Source organism: Lissotriton vulgaris, chromosome 1_2 (genome assembly GCF_964263255.1).
Source record: "Lissotriton vulgaris chromosome 1_2, aLisVul1.2, whole genome shotgun sequence".
NCBI lineage: Eukaryota > Metazoa > Chordata > Amphibia > Caudata > Salamandridae > Lissotriton > Lissotriton vulgaris.
The window spans coordinates 174,859,041-174,876,426 of NC_141686.1; the positions used below are offsets into that span (position 1 = coordinate 174,859,041).

Sequence of the window (17,386 nt, forward strand, 5' to 3'; positions counted from 1 at the left end):
GTCCATGCCAAGGGTTTCGTTTTGTGCCCTTCCAAAATTTGAGCTATGGTGATAGAAGTCCCTGTGTTTCTGGTACAATCTTGGTGTCATTTTCCCCAATTACCAGGGAATATTCCAATTTTGTACTCTCTTGTGTTTGCCCTTTCATCTCTATGCATTATTTTCCTTTTTCTAATCAAAATTCTTTTTCCCTGATTTTGTTTCACTGGCCTCGTGTTTGCAACGTTCTCTTCCTCTGGGTATTTTTTTAGGTGATAAAGAACCTTTGTTGCAGAATATTGTCCGCTCCTGCTCCTTTGCCTTCTGTTCAGTTGGCACAGTTCTTGTTTCCAAGATTTCTCTTGCTATCACCCTCCAAACTCCAGATTAGAATGCCTCAAACCAATCTGCCATCACCCTTCCTGTGAAAGGGAAGGAACATCACTGCATATGTACTTGAGGATCCTTCGCATCATCCCTAATTCTCAAAATCCCAGTTAATAAAAGAAAAACTACAAGTGTGACCAGTTAGCTCTTATTGAAGTGTATTCTCTCTCCCATGTCCTTGACGTCATGACTTTGAATTACATAGTTGGTATTACCTTACTTCCTATAAAGTTTTATGTACCCTGTATTGCTTGTTTCCTGTGACAGAGCTGCCTCACTTTGCTGTCATAGTAACATTTTATCTGATGAGCTTATTTGTTTCCTCTTCTTAAATAGGAAACGAAGGAGAAGCAAGTGCGTGACAAGAAACGCCAGACCCTTGCCATCATTGAGAAGGTGATACTGCATGCCACCCAACTTTATTGTTTACAATGGCTGTCTACGAAGAGTTGTACAGGAAGACCATTGAAAATTTATAGTAAATGTGGAGAGAGTTGGGAGGAGTCGGGACAGAATTAGGTTGCCTAGTATTGTAAGATTCCTCTTGAAGTGATGACCTGGTAACTTTAAGGATTAGGTGCAATTATCTTAAGCATGCTTTTGTCAGGTTTGCAAAGATTTTTTTAGTGCTATATGTAGGAAGCTGGCTCTTTATATAGTGGACCGAAAAGAGGAACACTGTGTAAGGAGTCCAGGCAAAACCCAAAGCAATTACAGAGACACAAATGACACCCCACCTGCTCTCTTTTGTGATAGTGTGGTGGAGCAGTTATGCATACCAGAGGGTATTGCTAAGCTGTATTTCACACACAAAAGCAGTAAGTGTAACCACACGCAAAGAAATCTGGCACCAATTTATAAATATAACTCAAACATTTATGTAAATTTAAATTCCAAGATCATCGAAATTTGGTAAGTACTTTTCAAGTTATGAATTTTTACAGTTTTCAGAAATGGACTTTTAATGCATTTTCTGGATCTATGGAGGGAAAACATGTATTGCATTTGAGAACTTGTCACCTCAGGAGACTCTCGGGGGTCCTGGTGAAGAGGTGTGGCATGGTATCGGTTGTCCCATTCACTTCAATGGGAGAACGGTCCGGTTACAAGGAGGCTGCAAGCTGGGACTGTGGGACCAGTCGGGCGGGGGGGGGGGGGGACGGACCTACATGGAGGCTTGAGCATTGAGATCATCGCGCACACAGGGGCACCCTTGGTCCATTTCTCCTCAGGCTGGTGGGCTCGGGGCAGTGGTGTCTTTTGGTGTCTGATTCTGGTGCAGGAGTCTCTCGTAGTTGGAGGGGGCTGCAGAAAGAGAATGGGCATAACTCCTTTAAGTCTAGCCACCCCGTTTACACAGTGTTGGAAAGTGCCTCTTTTGACATGGTTAGCCCCCACTTTTTGCCTGGCATTTGATACCCTCAATTTTCTTCCCCCTCTGAGAGGTCTTCACCATTCTCATAGGGATGGTCCCTAGCATACCCTACCAACAACTCGTGGAGCTTTTGTTTGGAGAGATGGGACCCCATTTTATAACGTTTTAGTTTACATAAAGACCTTAACTCCCTGAATTCAATGTGGAGATAAGGGGTGAGGTCTAGCTCCTCAAATCTATCCTCTGTCATTAGTTATATTTTCACTAACAGCTGGGTTCTTGTTAAGAGACATTGTAAAAAAAAACTTCTAATCCCTCTAACTAAAGTGAGCTTTTATTTTTCTAAAATAGGGACTTAATCAAGGCCCTACAAGACTATTAGCAATTTGTAAAAAATTATTATGAATTCAGAATTTCTGAAGACAATTTAGGAGTTCAGTTGTGTGATCAGGTGTTGACCAAGTCAGTCCAACATTTGCAAAGTTGTATATTATACTGTCGATCCACCAATGTAGGAAGCTGGCTCCGTGTATACTATACCACAGCGAGGTATAGTGTGCACAGTCTAGTGGAACCCCAAAGGTAGGCAGAGACGTTAGATTGAACCTCACTCTGTATTTGTGGTAGTGTGGGCGAGCAGTAAGGCAGTATCAGAGGGTAGGGTTAAGCATTTGTTGTTCACACTCAGGCAGCAAATGTCACACACTCAAAGACTGAACTCAGACCAATTTGATTTGTATAAATATATTGTTTAGTTCGATTTATATTCTAGAACCAAGCAAGCCTGGCACAGGTAAATAGTACTTTTCAAGGTAGGTTGACCAATACAAGCACGCTGAATGAAAATGTCTTTGTTACAGGTTTATCCAATTGTGGGTAACGGGGACTCCAGTTGGTGGCTGCTCATGAGCTGGCCACAAGATTGTGGGAGCAAAGCTCCTGGTGTTGGCACCCAAAGAAAAAATGCAGCGGTGCAGGGGCGGCAGAGTGCTGTTTTTGTGTGGGGTGCCCTGTTGATTTCAATGGGGATTCTCAGGTTGTAAGAAACACTGCAGACTCGCGAACGAAGTTCTTCTGGAGTTGAGCACAAGTTGGAGAGGTACGTTGGGATGCTGGGACACACTCGGTTTGGCCACCCAAGGCCATTGGACGTCGGGTGCAGGGGTGTCTTTAGGTGTCTGGTATTCTTACCAGCTTCGGTCGCAGTCGGGGGGGTCCTCCGGAAAGTGCCTGCAGGTGTCGATTGGCGATTCAAGGCAAATCAGAGATCACCAGATCGCCGGTCCGGATCGCCGGGGAGACCTCCTCATGATGTTGAGCCACTCAACTCTGGCCGTGGGCGTCGGGTGCAGAGTGGTGCAGACTTGAGGATTTGGTCAGTCTGTTGAGCAAATCGGGTGCTCACGGGAGACAGTCCTGGTTTGGGAAGGCAGGGAAGGTACTTCGGTTTCTTGAGGGCTGCTGGCTACAGAGCACACCGGGATTTCGCAGGTGCAAGTTCGAGGTGCGGACAGGCCGGTAGGGCTGGGGCTAAGTCAGTGGGCGTCCTCCTTCTTCGTTCAGAACGGCTTCTTCGGTCTGTCTTCTCCTTTTCTTCTTAGTTGGTTCATGTCAGAGGAGGCAAGGTTCAGGGTTGACCCTAAATACTAGATTTAGGGGCATTAGAGGTAAATAAAAGTCAGGACCAATGGGTCCCTTCCTTGGGGTGGGTACACCCCCTATTATGCCATCCTCCAGTGGGAGGGGGGCATATGCTTCTCTCTGTTGCGCTTCACCTTCCCTCACCCACCTGAGGGTTGTGGATCCCTTCCTCCGGTTCTCCTACCCAAAGTGGGGGTCCGAACAGATGGGCACCAGTTGCTGGAAGCAGCAAATGGCTGGGGTGGCTCACAAAGGCGGCAAGCCTTTGAAGCTTCCCCTAAGTGGACCCTGCCCAGCCTGGGGGAGGAGACTTGGCACCTCGTCCCAGGATGTGCATCGCTTCCGACCCCAGAGAGCAGCAGACTCTCGACCCAGGGGTCCAGAAACATGTCTGGTGGTGGCAGCTGGCGAGCAGCCACTCAGCCAGGACACTAGTGTTAGGTCGGTTTTCAGGAGGTATCTGTAAGATGCCCTGAGTGCATTTTTCATTCAATCCTACACTGGCATCAGTGTGGGTGTTATGTGCTGAGAAGTTGGATGCCAAACTTCCCAGTTTTCAGTTAAGCTATTATGGTGCTGTGGAGTTGGTAATGACAAACTCCCAGTACTATATACTCTCAATGCCATTTCTGCACTTACAATGTCTAAGAATTGGCTTAGACTCTGTAGGGGGACTCTGTAGGGGGACAGGGCGCATGCACCTGTACCCTCACCAATGGTATAGTGCACCCAGCTAGATTGGTGGCTGATCTATGCCAGGGCAGTGGCAGTGATCTATGCCTTGGAGTGGGGTGAGTGGAGTGAGGCTTTTCCAGCTGACAGCGCTTGAATGTGCATGTGACGCCTGGGAACACCTATTTAAGGCTCCTCCCCTAGCGCAGCGGGATCGCGCAGCGGGCGTGTCCTCGCGTGGCCGGAGTCGTGCCAGAGTCCTGCCCGTCTGCGCCCGTCCGCGCTACGGATGCGCTGGACGTCGCGGGATTCCGGGTAACGGCTATTTTTCCATCTTAGCGTCGCCATGCTGACATACTCGCGGGAGTGCCTGTTTGCCATCGGTCAGGTAAGCCGCTGTTGTACCCTTCCATCGGTACATCCATTGCGAGGCCCGTACCATTGCCCCTGTAATGGGTGGGCTCTTGACTCTCCGAGTCCTCTCCCAAGGACTACTTCTCCGGTGACCCGCCGTATTACAGACTTTCCTTCCTCCTTGCGGATCCTGAACCTGAATGTCAGGTCTGCGCTGAAACACTATCAGAACATCTTTGACCTCATTGAGGAGGAAGCTCCAGACATCTTTGCCATGACTGAAACATGGCTACAGGATGCGGATACCGCTATTACAAATCTATCCTGCCCACCCGGTTATTCTATGTACACCTTGAACAGGTTGTCTAGAGGTGGGGGTATAGCTTTAGTGGTAAGGTCCTCCTATTCCTGTGTCTGGAGTGCCCTAAACATCTCTGGGTGTGAAAGTGCCTTGTTCAAGGTCTCTGTCAGCCCTGAGTTTACGCTGTCCGGGATGGTCGTTTATCGCCCGCCCGGCAGCGATGTGGCGTTTAGAAATGCTTTTCCCGACATTGTTGGCCCTTTGGTCGCAGACTGTGCCAACTTTTCCATCATGGGTGATTTGAACCTGCATTTCGACACCCTCTCAGGCCTGACAGTGCGCTCCATCTCCTCTGACCTAGAGGCCTTTCAACTTCCCCAGATGGTCTCCCAGCCTACCCATTCGGGGGGGCATATTCTGGATCCCCTGTTTACTAATCTGCCGGGGATTACAATCACCTCTATCTCGCCGGTGGAATGGACTGACCACTTTTTGGTGTCCATCCTATGCCCGGTCTTAGCCACCCCTTCCATCTCCTCGGCTAGACGGGTTCAGAAGAGGGCCTGGAAGAAGCTTAGGTTAGAAGACTTCCATCGTCTTCTATTAGAGGAGCCGCTGGGCCCGTTGACGGAGGTAGAAAAGGGGTATGACCTCTTCTGTTCCTGGATTACTAGGGCCTTGGACTCTCTGATACCTATTGTATCTACTAAAATCAACTCCAGAGAGTCGAGCCCCTGGTACGATAGTGCCCTTCGGGCCCTAAAGGGTGCCTGTAGACGGGCTGAGAGGGCCTGGAGGAAAACCTATGGAGCTGATCTAAAAGCTGCATACGCCAGGTCCGTCAAGCTCTACCATCGGGCTATCTGTCGAGCTCGAGCGGCTTTTTATGCCGCGGAATTCCGGAACAGTACTAATCCGTCGAAAGCCATCTTTAAGGCCGTAAAAGATCTTATGTCAAAGCGGACTACCTCTACGACCGTAAGCTCTCTTTCCCACTGTGAATCCCTTGCTTCCTATTTTCTGGGGAAAGTCCAAGCTATTTATCGGACATTCCCTAGCATAGGGTCCGGTCGGGAAAGTTTCAATGGGACCCACCATCAGTCTACTCTGCTTGTCTTCCCCCCCCTTACCTTGGACGGGTTTGATAAACTTGCGTTGCAAGTCAAATCTGGATCTCCATCCGATCCAGTAAGGCCTGCTCTCTTTCGAGATCAGGCTTTTATGGGACGTGCAGCTGTATGTTCCCTCGTCAACCTTTCCTTGGAAACGGGAGTAGTTCCAGCTAAGTGGAAGCAAGCTGTGGTGTCCCCAATTATCAAAAAGCCCTCCCTGGACCCGGCCAAGCCTGAAAGCTATCGCCCCATTTCGTTGCTACCTTGGCCAGCCAAGATCACTGAGGCCCATGTCAACTTGGCCCTGTCTGAACATCTTGTACGGACCAATGCCCTCGACCCCACACAAAACGGATTCCGTGCCGGCCACAGCACGGAAACCGCGTTACTTGTGATGGTGGAACATCTCCGTGCAAGGTTGGATGCTGGTCAAACGGCGGCGCTTATATTGTTAGACCTTAGCGCCGCCTTTGACACGGTAGACCACAGCATCCTCCTGCATCGGCTTGAGGAGACCGGCATTGGCGGTCAGGTGTTGCAATGGTTCCACTCCTTCCTAGATAACCGCTCCTTCTGTGTTGCCATCCCTCCCTTCAAGTCCAATTTCCAACCGCTGGCCATGGGGGTTCCGCAAGGGTCCTCGCTGAGTCCCACGTTGTTCAATCTTTACGTGAGACCGCTGGCTGATGTCGCTAGGCAGTGGGGCCTAACTTTGGTCTCATATGCCGACGACACACAGCTGGCGGTTACTCTCAGCGGGGATGCGGAGACTGAGGCCCCCAGGTTTCAGTCTGGACTGAAGGCGGTGGCTAGCTGGTTGACAGGCAACTGCCTTCAGCTAAATGCCACAAAAACGGAGGTGATGGTTGTCGGTAAGGGAGTGGAGCTGTGGGGTGACCAATGGTGGCCCTCTGAGCTGGGACCCACTCCGACCCCGGTATCTGAGATGAAAAACCTGGGGGTCTGGCTGGATGCGGGCCTCTCCTTTGTAGGGCATACTAAAAAAACTGCGGCCTGTTGTTTCGGTCTCCTAAGGGGCTTGAGACCTGTTCTCAAGTTCTTTGACGCCCCGACCAGGCAGCTGGTGATCCAGGCAACTATCATCTCCCGCCTGGATTATGCCAGCTCTCTTCTGGCTGGGGCTAACCAGGCCGAGCTAACCCGTCTGCAGCGGGTTCAGAATGCTGCGGCGAGGGCGATTGTCGGCCTGCCCAGATTCAGCTCGGTGGCAACTGTCCTTCGTACCCTACATTGGCTCCCTGTCAGGAAGCGCATCCTTTTTAAGGTCTTGTGTCTCGCTTTTAAGATTCTGAGAGGTATTGGCCCGGAAATCCTATCCAGCTGTCTTTCCTTTTATGTTCCCACCCGCACCCTCCGTTCCCAGGGTTTGGCCCTTGCGGTGGTCCCCAGATTTAGGCTTAGTCGCATGGGTGGCCGCTCGTTTAGTGTAAAGGCCGCGTCAGCATGGAACTCCCTTCCTGTTGAAATTCGTCTGATCGAGGACCTCTTGACTTTCCGGAGGGCTTTAAAAACTTTCCTGTTTTAGCTGCTTTCATGTTTTTAGTTTCCTGTTGTGTTATGTTCTACCTTGTCTCTGCGCCGGGACGCCCCTTGGCTGGGGTATCTGTGCGCATAATAAATCAATATAACATAACATAACATAACAGTGGGTTGTAGGCATGGCACACCGAGATGTGCCATATCGACTCTTCGCATGGCACACAGAGATGTGCCATGTCGACTCTTCACTTGGTTATGCACCAAAACACACAGCCTGGAGAGAGCGAGAGACGCAGAGAGACGCAGAGAGGGACGCGGCTCTAAGGGTGGCGCAATACGTGCTGCAGCCCTTACAGGGCTTCCCTAACCACAGTGCCCTTGGAAACTAACTATCTTACCATTTAGATGGGACTGACATGTAGCCAGAGAGTGCCAATTGGGTTGTTTTAATGCAGTTTTAGGTAAAGCACAAGGGCTCTAGTTGGCAGGAACCTAGGTCACACTCAGTCAAAGTACATCAACAGTTTGGCAAAAACTAGGGGTGACCATGCAAAACTAGGGCACTTTCTTACAAGTCTGTGCGGAGCATATGCATTAATAGCCACAGACGCCATGAATGAAAAATGCTGTACTGTAGTGATCTGTTCATATTGTAAAGTGTTGTACATTCCCATGCACCTACCGTCCTCCCAATAGCCTGTGTCTTCTAAAGTTACTCCAGTATTGAAACTTTCATAGATTCACATGCTTGAATCATTCCCCGTTGTCATGATGGGAATCACTGGTGATTTAAAAATAGTAGTAATAGTATTAATAGACTGATGGGTATAGACTCAAAAGGCCTAAGCCTCTGAGTTTATTAACCTATCAGTCATTATTAAAAAGGATACCGAAGTTTTTCCTTACCCAATCAGCATAAACCACCCTCTAGAACACTTCAGAGAGAAGCTCAGTACTTCAATTTTCGAGCACTAGAGCTAAACTTAATATAATGAGCTAGGTTAAGGTGAGCTTCCCCTGGGGAGGAGGGCGGGTCGCATGTGAATCTATGAAGGCTTCTAATGCTGCAAAACTACAGTTACAGGTAAGTTACTTATTTCTCACTCTAGTATTGGCACTGTCATAGATTCACATGCTTGAATCAGGCTAGCAAGCAGTTGAGTAGCACAGTTACCATAGTTGTGGACCGCTTAACAGGAGAGAGAGCATCAATACAATTTGCAAGTAATCACTAAACAAGATACCAGTTATATTAATGACAATAAAGTAATAAATTCCTGTAAGCGTTAAACAGAGTTTAAAGTTTACTTCATGGGAATGTGATACAGTAAAAGAGGAAGGGGGTAGACTGGGGTAGCTAACCTTAATGAAACAGATTCCGTAGTACTCTTTGGCCCATTGCTGTGTCATTCAGAACTGCTGAATCCAGGCAGTAGTGATAAGTAAATGTGGGCCTATTCTTCCAAGTTGCTGCATGGCAAATTTCTGGAAGAGACACTTGTGAAGATAGCGGTCTGCCTGCCTGACAATGACCTAATTGAATGGCACTTGCAATCCATCACGAAATACTCTGTTTTGAGAGCGGAAAACCTTTCCTTGGCGCACTGTATGCAACGAATAATTGAGAAGTATTGCAGACATAAAAGCAGAACACTAGATAGCAAGAGTATGCAGAGCACCATATGGCACAAACAAATGCTTACAGGTTAAGTAACATTTTCAATCTATCTACATGCAGTGGAAGCAACTTAGAAGTTTGTAACCTAGTGATCAATTGTGGATACACAAATAATATTGAAGAGAAAATGGATTCGCTCTCAAGATTTCCATAGTACGGCTCTCATTTATACAGTTCCAAAAACACTTTGAAATAGCTTCTTGTCAACATTGAAGCGCATAATAATTTTCAAAAAATGTATAGAATGATCCTGAATACAAAGTTGTGATGGAAGTAAACAGCCATAGCTAACTGTTTCAAGGAAGAGTCCATTGCATAATGCATTCTACTATGACATTGGAAAATACATGGTAAACTGAGGTTCTGTCTCCTATAAGGACATATGAAATATGGCTTTACTCATATTCTAGACTGTCCCTTTACCTTAATGCTGAGAGCATAGATGCCTTTCCAACCCATTCTAATACGTTTTTTGTCTCCATAATAAACCAGACCAAGTGCTTAGACCACCTTTGCGATGTGCCTTTTTTATACAGGCTTTCTCTCTCCCCTAGACCTTCACTCTCCTCTTGGATGTTGAGGACTCTGAACGGCGCTACCATCAGAGCCCCATGGAGGAGCAGCCTGGATTGCTCGAAGAGCGAAAGCACAAAATCCTTGAGATGTACGAGAACCTGAGGGGGAAGTCTTTGGGACATGAGAGGTGAGCCAAGCTCAATGGGCATACAAACGAAGTAGCTGCACAGGTGCAAGGTAAACAGATGTCACAATATGTGAGGGCCTGGCGGAAAGGAAAAGGGAGAGGAAGGCGGTGCAAAAGATAAATGATGAACAAAAGGCAAGAGGCATATGATGGGTGCTACTGCTGAGGGCAGAAAATCTGAAGGGTGCTACTTCTGGGACACATGAGGAAAATAAAGGACAAAAGGCATGAGAGCAACTGATTGAGCAAAAGGTAAAGTGCTCTGTTACTTCTTGTGATGGAGCAACACAATATAAACCTAACAAAAGAAAATAAATGAAGGCTAGTCCTGGAGAGTTGGGAGTGGGAAGATCCGGCAGCGGTATGAGTTTATTTGAGGCTGGGATGCAACATGAGAACTGTATGACGAACACACAAGGTTTAGGTAAAGTTAGGCACAAAAAGAATGTGTTAATAGGAACATGCAAGAGGTATGAAAGTGACATTCTCGGATCACCCATAGACGTTTGTATTATGGCCATATTTAACAATTTATCACCTCTTTGGGGAAAGCTCCACTTCTTCTGAGTTTATGTGCTAAAAGTGCTAGATCCAAAGAAATCACTGGATTGATGAGCAGAAATGGCAGGACCTTTATGACATTGGTGTACAAGTTGGAAGCAATGAGTATGAGATAGCCTGTTGATTTCCCTGATAGGTTGAATGCTGAAATTTAGGATACCTCATCGAGGAGAGATCTAGGCAAAATCAAAAATTACATTTGAAATGGGAGGATTGGAGTAATTGTTTTGAAATCTTTTTCTGTATCCCCTCTGCCTCGTCACTAATGCCTTCTATTCTCTCTTCTCCCTCTCTCCTCGCCAATGTTTCAGCTAATTTTTATGTGTGGCCTGTAGCAGCGCGCATGCAAAAATGCAGTGCAATAGCTATTGCTATTGGTGTTGCATTATTATTAGCAATGACAATATCTCAAACTTTAATAATACGAGACCTATTGCATTGCAAATGCTTGTTGTTAAAAGAATCTAGGCATCCAGCACTGAGTTAGAAAAAGTAAGGTAAAAGTAACTTACCTGCAATTTGTTGACAAAGCCTATTAATTTCAATATACAGCTCCAAAGAGTTTACAAATGTGGAGTTTTGAAATCTAAAAATATTCTTTAAAAATCGCACAAATAACAAAAACTCATTTACTCACCTGTTTACAGGAAATGTCCCAGTGCCTAATCTAGGCATCCAGCACGGAGTCAGAAAAAGTTACATAAAAGTAACTTACCTGCAATTTATTGAAAATGCCTATTCATTCCAATGTACTGTATTTGCTAAGTGTTGCATACTACTGCTCCCCTGTAAATCAAAGTACAATTCCTATTGCATTTTCAAACTGTTCTATATCAGTAACTGATTACTGAAAAGTATTTAATGCTTACCTGTACCGGGCTTGCTTGGTTCTAAAAATAAACAGTCTATTTTTTTTACACAAAAACAATTGGCCTGGAGTTCAGTTATTGAGTGTGTGAATTCATTTGCTGACTTGGTGTGTACATTAAATGCTTAACACTGACCTCTGATACTGCCTTACTGCTCGACCAAACTACCACTATTCGAGAGTAAGCTTCTATCTAACTTTAACCTCTGCCTACCTCTGGGGATACTTGGACTCTATACACATTATCCCTCACGTTGGTGTAGTATACATAGAGCCAGTTTCAAACAATATGGTCTTGCTATGAAGAAAGGGTGTACAAGAAAGAAGTATATCTTGTGTGGCCCCTTATGAGATGAGGGAAATAAAGGCCTGCCAAGATTCACCACTAATTATGTGTATTAGAGAATGTTTTAACATTGAGCGGAGACCTAGGCCTTAGGAGAAGGCACACTGACAGCTGGGGGCTAGCCACATAAACATTTGCTAGGTTCTGGAAACTGTGATAGGATTTCCTGTTGCTTTTTTGAGAAGAGGACTGCATGTAGTAGAACCATTTTCCCTTGTACTGTCTATTTACATCCACCTCTTGCCACAGGCCAAATGACGACCTCTTTGTCCAGATAATGTGCATCCGGAAAGGAAAGCGAATGGTAGCCCGAATTCTTCCTTACCTTAGCCTAGAACAGGCTGCTTCACTCGTCAGCTCCACAGCACACAACCTGTCTTTCTTGATGAAAAAGGATGCCCAGGATGAGGTAAGGTGGACGAGATTTAAATGAGGTTAACATTTTTAGATAGATCTCCTTGTGGAAAGGATATGCATCATCATTGAATTGACAGAGTACCCTTAATAGCTTTCCTTTTGCAGTTGATGGGTGGGAGGCCTTTCTGTGCTGAATGGCAAACACAGTGTTATCCTCTCTTCTCCTAAATTTTTATGCTCATGAGCCATGTTGACACTCTTTGGATAATTCCTGTTTTATTTGGTTGAAGTGTAGATTGGCTACCTGTAATAGCTACTGCCTGAGATACGTGCACACAGGAGCTCTTCTGTATTTGTCTGCTAATTTGTAGAAGAAAGTGAGGCTTGATGGATGATGCTTTGAAAGCTGTGCCTTCTTATAACCAAAGAGCATACAACTGGATTTTTCAACTTAGGCATTTTCCCTGGGTTTTAAGTAGCAACATATGGCATTCTGATAAATGCCTTTAGGGGTATATTTAGGTGTAGCCGTAGGACTGTTGAGCTAGGTTCATTCTGCATGCTCCTGTGATGTTAGTTTCATTCATGTTCCTTTGACACAAGAAACTGTGAAGATTCTGCAAACTGTAAGAGTCACAGTTGAAAAGAAAAAGCATCTTTTGTCTAAGGGAGGCACTGCTTTGATCTCTTATAGGATTTCCTTAGGTATTTGCAATGTTATGGTTTGCTTAGGTCCCTAACCCTCCCTAGCTGGGCACCAAAGCGATCTGCTCTGTCCGGAATTACACTGAACTCTGGTGTCTCTTTAGTTCATTAATCTCCTCTTTGTTTTCAGGTGCTGCCCTGCCTTCTAAGGCCGTGTGCTCTTGTTCTCTCTCAGCTGCCCTCCGATGCAGTCACCAGCATTCTTCAGCAGGTCATGAATCTACCTCAGAACACAGTTTCTTTGCAGCAGCCAGAAACCTCAAATCCTCACTTCATATCAGTACTGCAAAACAGGGTACAGTATGCTCACTCCTAATTAATCTCCTCCACATGTGATGCTGACAGCTCCTTTACATCACCATTCCTTCCACTGAATATTTCTCTCCCTCCCTTCTAATCTTACTTCGTAAGACTATATCTCTTCATTGTCTTTTCTGTTATTTTAATTCACCGTTCATATTTCTCCCTTTGTGCTTCTTCCCATGCCGTCAGTCTGTACCTTCTAACATCATCCTTGCTCTGTTTTAGTCTCTAGCTTTCCTTTCTCTCGCTTCCCCATTCCCATTTATATGCAACATTCCTATTTTTCATCCCACTAGTTTTACCTACTTCCCTCTCTTTAACCTCACCTTCACTATTTCCATTTCATCGTTGACACTTGCCTATCCGGGTCTGTGGGAAGCCGGCTCTTTATGTTGTATATCCAGTATCTAATATACTGTGTAAAGAGTCTACTATTTATATGTATTGGAGAATGTTTCAACATAGAGCGGAGGCGGAGGCCTCGGGAGAAAGAACACGGAGAGCTGAGGGCTAACCAAGTAAACATTTGCCAGGTTCTGGAAACTGGGATAGGATTTCCTGTTGCTTTTTTTTTAGAAGACGGCTGCATGTAGTAGAACCATTTTCCCTTGTAATATCTATTTACATCTACTTTTTGCCACAGGCCAAAAGATGACCTCTTTGTCTCTTATGAGCGTACAGAGGCTTGATATGCAATCCCAGAGTGCTCTATTAGGGGGTAGTGTGGTCGAGCAGCCTTAGGCTTAATACCGAGAAATGCAAGATATTTGCAAATACACACAATAATCAATTAATGACACACACTACTCAAGAAGGAATTTCACACCAATTCTTAAAAATAGCAACTATCTTTATGTATGTTTAGGCATCGGCGAAAACCATTCAGGTAAGTAAATGCCAGCATTTGTAAAGCGCACAGCTACCTCCAACGGAGGTGTCCCGGCGCTGGGGGCCGTCGGGAAGATTAAGCAAGCTATTGCCCAGAGTCACATGGTGCTGGGCAACCTGCCGCCGGAGCTGGGGATCGAACCATGAACCCTGTGGTCGAGAATCAGTCACCCTGGCCGCTGCGCCACACCTCTTCCACAGTACGTTTTTAAATATAAATGATTTTCACTTTGAAAAGAGGACCTGGTGAAATTTCTGAGTTATGCAATGTTCTCCTATGGGAGGAAGAACAATTTCTGCAAACTGGTCAAGTACAGCGACTTACATGACCAATCTGCAGGAGTTTGGGTGGGTGGTGGGCAAGGTCTAAGGAAACGCCAGCAGTACCACATCCGTGGCACAAGGGCGGCCTGGTGCACAGTGCAAAACAACGTTGGAAGCCCAATAGGTTTCTAAGGAGATCGGTCACTGCAAAAAGAGGCTGCAGGCTCTGGCTGGAAGGCCACTGCGGGTCAACCAACCGGGGTGTTCAATACTTGCGATGCTCAGTGTCACCAGGGGTACTCTTCTACATGACCCAGGGGCAACTAATGCAGAGGTGACTTTAGGCTTTGGGTTTTTGGCAGTTCCGTAGGCCTCCGTCTTTTCTTTTGGAGTTTCTGTAGGATGCAGGAACTGTTCCGCTGGTTTTTGGGAAGTCTAGGTCTTTATTGAAGTCAGGCAGTCCTCCCAGGTTTTGGAGGCCCACAGCTGCAGTACGAGAGTCTTTGGTGCAGGTTTTCCAGAGAACAGTAGATGGGGCTATAGGGCTGGGGCCAATTCAGGTGGCATGGAACAATAGCCTTATGTATGCCCCCCCTGATCTCCCAAGACCTCTTCAGTTTTGAGTTCTGAAGAAGCTGGTCATCTTAATGGCGCTACACTGGCCCATGAAAAAGTGGTACCCAAAGCTCCTGAGCATATGCATCTGTCCTCCTAATAGGCTACCATATCTCTGCTATTTACACTGTCATGCATGTAGACTGAGCAACAGCAAAATCAGCTGCTTTTGAACAATTCAGATGGCAAATCAATGTCCGCCTCGCTACCAGATGCCCTGCCACAGATTCGATTTGGTTTGTTTCATCCTTAGCCCAGCCCATGTCGCACAATGGTTACTTTTACTCTCAAATGTTATCTGTTGGCCCATTCTGCATTTCTGTGTTTCTCAAGTCCACCTTTCTTATTTGAATCACATTTTGTAATAGGGTTTATTAATGGGTTGACACATGTTCTCGTCTAAGCCATTTGTGATTCTTCAGTAGACGTTATCCTGGTATTGACCGTCCTCATGTGTATGCCTTTCGAGTGTGTGCTTAGCTGCTAATTGAGCCTGCTGAAGTTGACTCTCCCTACTTCATTGTGCGTTCATCAGCTCAAAGCATGAGTCTGGTGCAGGCACTTTTTAGTGTCACCACCTTACACCACAATTGTGGTATTGCCTTTTCAGTTGGAAAATAACTCTGCCTAGCCCTCCTAGAGCCCACTCCACTTGTAAAACAAGCATTTGCAATGCAATAGGTCTCGCAGTTGTTAGTTTGAGCCATTGGCATTGTAAATGGCAATGCCTTTTATTTATGTGTTTGTTTTTTAAACGTAAATAAAAGGCATTGTCAATTACAATGCTAATAGGTTAAACTCTCGCAAATGTGAGACCTATTGCATTGCAAATACTTGTTTAAAATGGAGCAGGGTTGGGCCGTCCCAATGGATATGGAGAGATTGTTCCAGATTCTCGGTACATGGATAGAGAAGGCTTGCAGAAAATATTTTTTTTTGCATTTCGTCAACTCTATTCAGATTGTGCCCTTGTGCGAGTGTGTCAAGGCAACTAAAGATAACAAACTAGTTAGTCAAGTAGGCAGGAGTGCCAGTTGTGATGGCTTTACGTAGGTTCACAATAGTTATAGAAGCCTGTTGATTTAAAAGTAGACCTAAGATCTTATATATAATTCTCAGTTTGCAATGATGTCTCTGTGCACAGTGACTGCTTTACATTCTGAAAATACATTGTGCATGTGACAGATGTACATTTTGAGAATCACAGTCTTTGTATTCGCATATAAAAGGTTTTCTAAATTAATCTGATAGTCTTTTTAAAAGAGAAAAATAGGCCTAAAATGCTCCAAAAATAGTCAGATGTTACGGATCCCCACGTTGGTTGAGGCATGCATAGAAAGGGAACTAAAGTGACTGGAACCTGTGACCTTTGTATAGGGTTGTTGAATCACTTCCAGTGAGGTCTCAAGATGTCGCGGATGATGCTGGAAAGCGCCTCCTGGTGCTGGTGACTGAATATGAAACAAGTACTTATGCACATGTCAAAACATACAAACACAAACATACACATACAGACTCGTACTCAAAGACTTACACACCTAACCACGGGCAAACGCAAGCATAGATGCGTATGCAGGCACAAATACACACAGACTCATAGATCCAGACACACCATCCAACACACTGATCCACACGGCACGCACATACAATCTGAAAGAAACAGGTTAGTATTAGATTCCTTGCCTTAGAATATCCCCAGGCGTCAGACTGGATCCGGAAATGTTTGCGTAGCAGTACCCTTGCGCATCGGTAGGCGTCGTCTGCATCCGTCGTCAGCATCGTGGGCGCCGTGATGACGTCATCTGAGTACTTAGCCGCCGCCTCCGTGCGCGGACATCAGGTTCGAGGCATGTGGGCTGCTGAATTCATATCTGTGCATAGATCGCCACCTAGTGTTGGGTCCGGATGATTGCACATTGTTGTCCTGGAAGAGTCTTCGAAGTATCACGAGATAGGTGGCTCCTCCCCTGGACTACAGTGCGCATGGGCATCGCCTCCATCCCCAGATTGTTTTTTTCCGCCATTGGGTTCGGATGTGTTTCGGTTCCCTCTGTCGGAACCGACAGTTGTTCAACTTCTACTCGAGACCAAAAGGTCTTTAGGCTGGGCGTCGGTATAGTTGCGTACGGGTTTCTTTCTGACTCTCAGCTCCGATCTCTTGCTGCCCTTCCACGTGCCTTCGGTGCGGACGGGCCTACACTACACCTCTTGCTATGGAGCGTACTCCATTTAAAAAGTGTCCGCTGTGTCACTCCAAATATTCACACCTCGACGTGCACCCTGTGTGCAATACCTGCTTGTCACCGGATCACCGCGAGGACACCTGCATGGCGTGTTCGAAATTCCGGAGCAAGAAGACTTTAAAGATTCGCCGGGCCAATCGGCTCCAAGCTCAATTATCGGCTTCGGCGCCCCCACCAGATGACATTTTCCAGGACTCTGTCGAGGGAGAAGACGACGCGCGAGACTCGGACTCTGGTCCCGCGTGCGAGGAGGAGACCTACGACGCGGGTGAGGAGGACTTTGTTGAAGTCTCCGACGAGGTAGGGGACGACGATCAGGCTTGTGCCACAATGGGAGATAGCTCGGAGGAGGAGCATCCCCAAACAGACTCAGGGGTTATTCCCCTTCATACGGCCCAGGTCGAGGGAGCGCCTTCGGGCCTTACCCAAGATCTAACTATGAGTCCTACGTCCCCGCCTCCGGGCCCGGTCACGGACATTTCTGATCCATCACTTAAGTTTAAGAAACCGAAAGTGAAGCCAACTGGTCACGCA

At 46.4% G+C, this 17,386-nt stretch overlaps 1 protein-coding gene across 2 annotated transcripts in view; it reads left to right on the forward strand.

Moving 5' to 3' along the window:
* Positions 1 to 17,386, forward strand: part of PATL1 (PAT1 homolog 1, processing body mRNA decay factor) — a 168,989-nt gene that overhangs the window by 134,084 nt on the left and 17,519 nt on the right. For both annotated transcript variants that reach the window (XM_086953075.1, XM_086953077.1), the window contains 4 exons: positions 703 to 762; positions 9,554 to 9,702; positions 11,727 to 11,886; positions 12,670 to 12,834. In XM_086953075.1, coding sequence (XP_086809201.1) covers positions 703 to 762; positions 9,554 to 9,702; positions 11,727 to 11,886; positions 12,670 to 12,834 — 534 coding nt within the window. The remainder of the gene's footprint in view (positions 1 to 702; positions 763 to 9,553; positions 9,703 to 11,726; positions 11,887 to 12,669; positions 12,835 to 17,386) is intronic.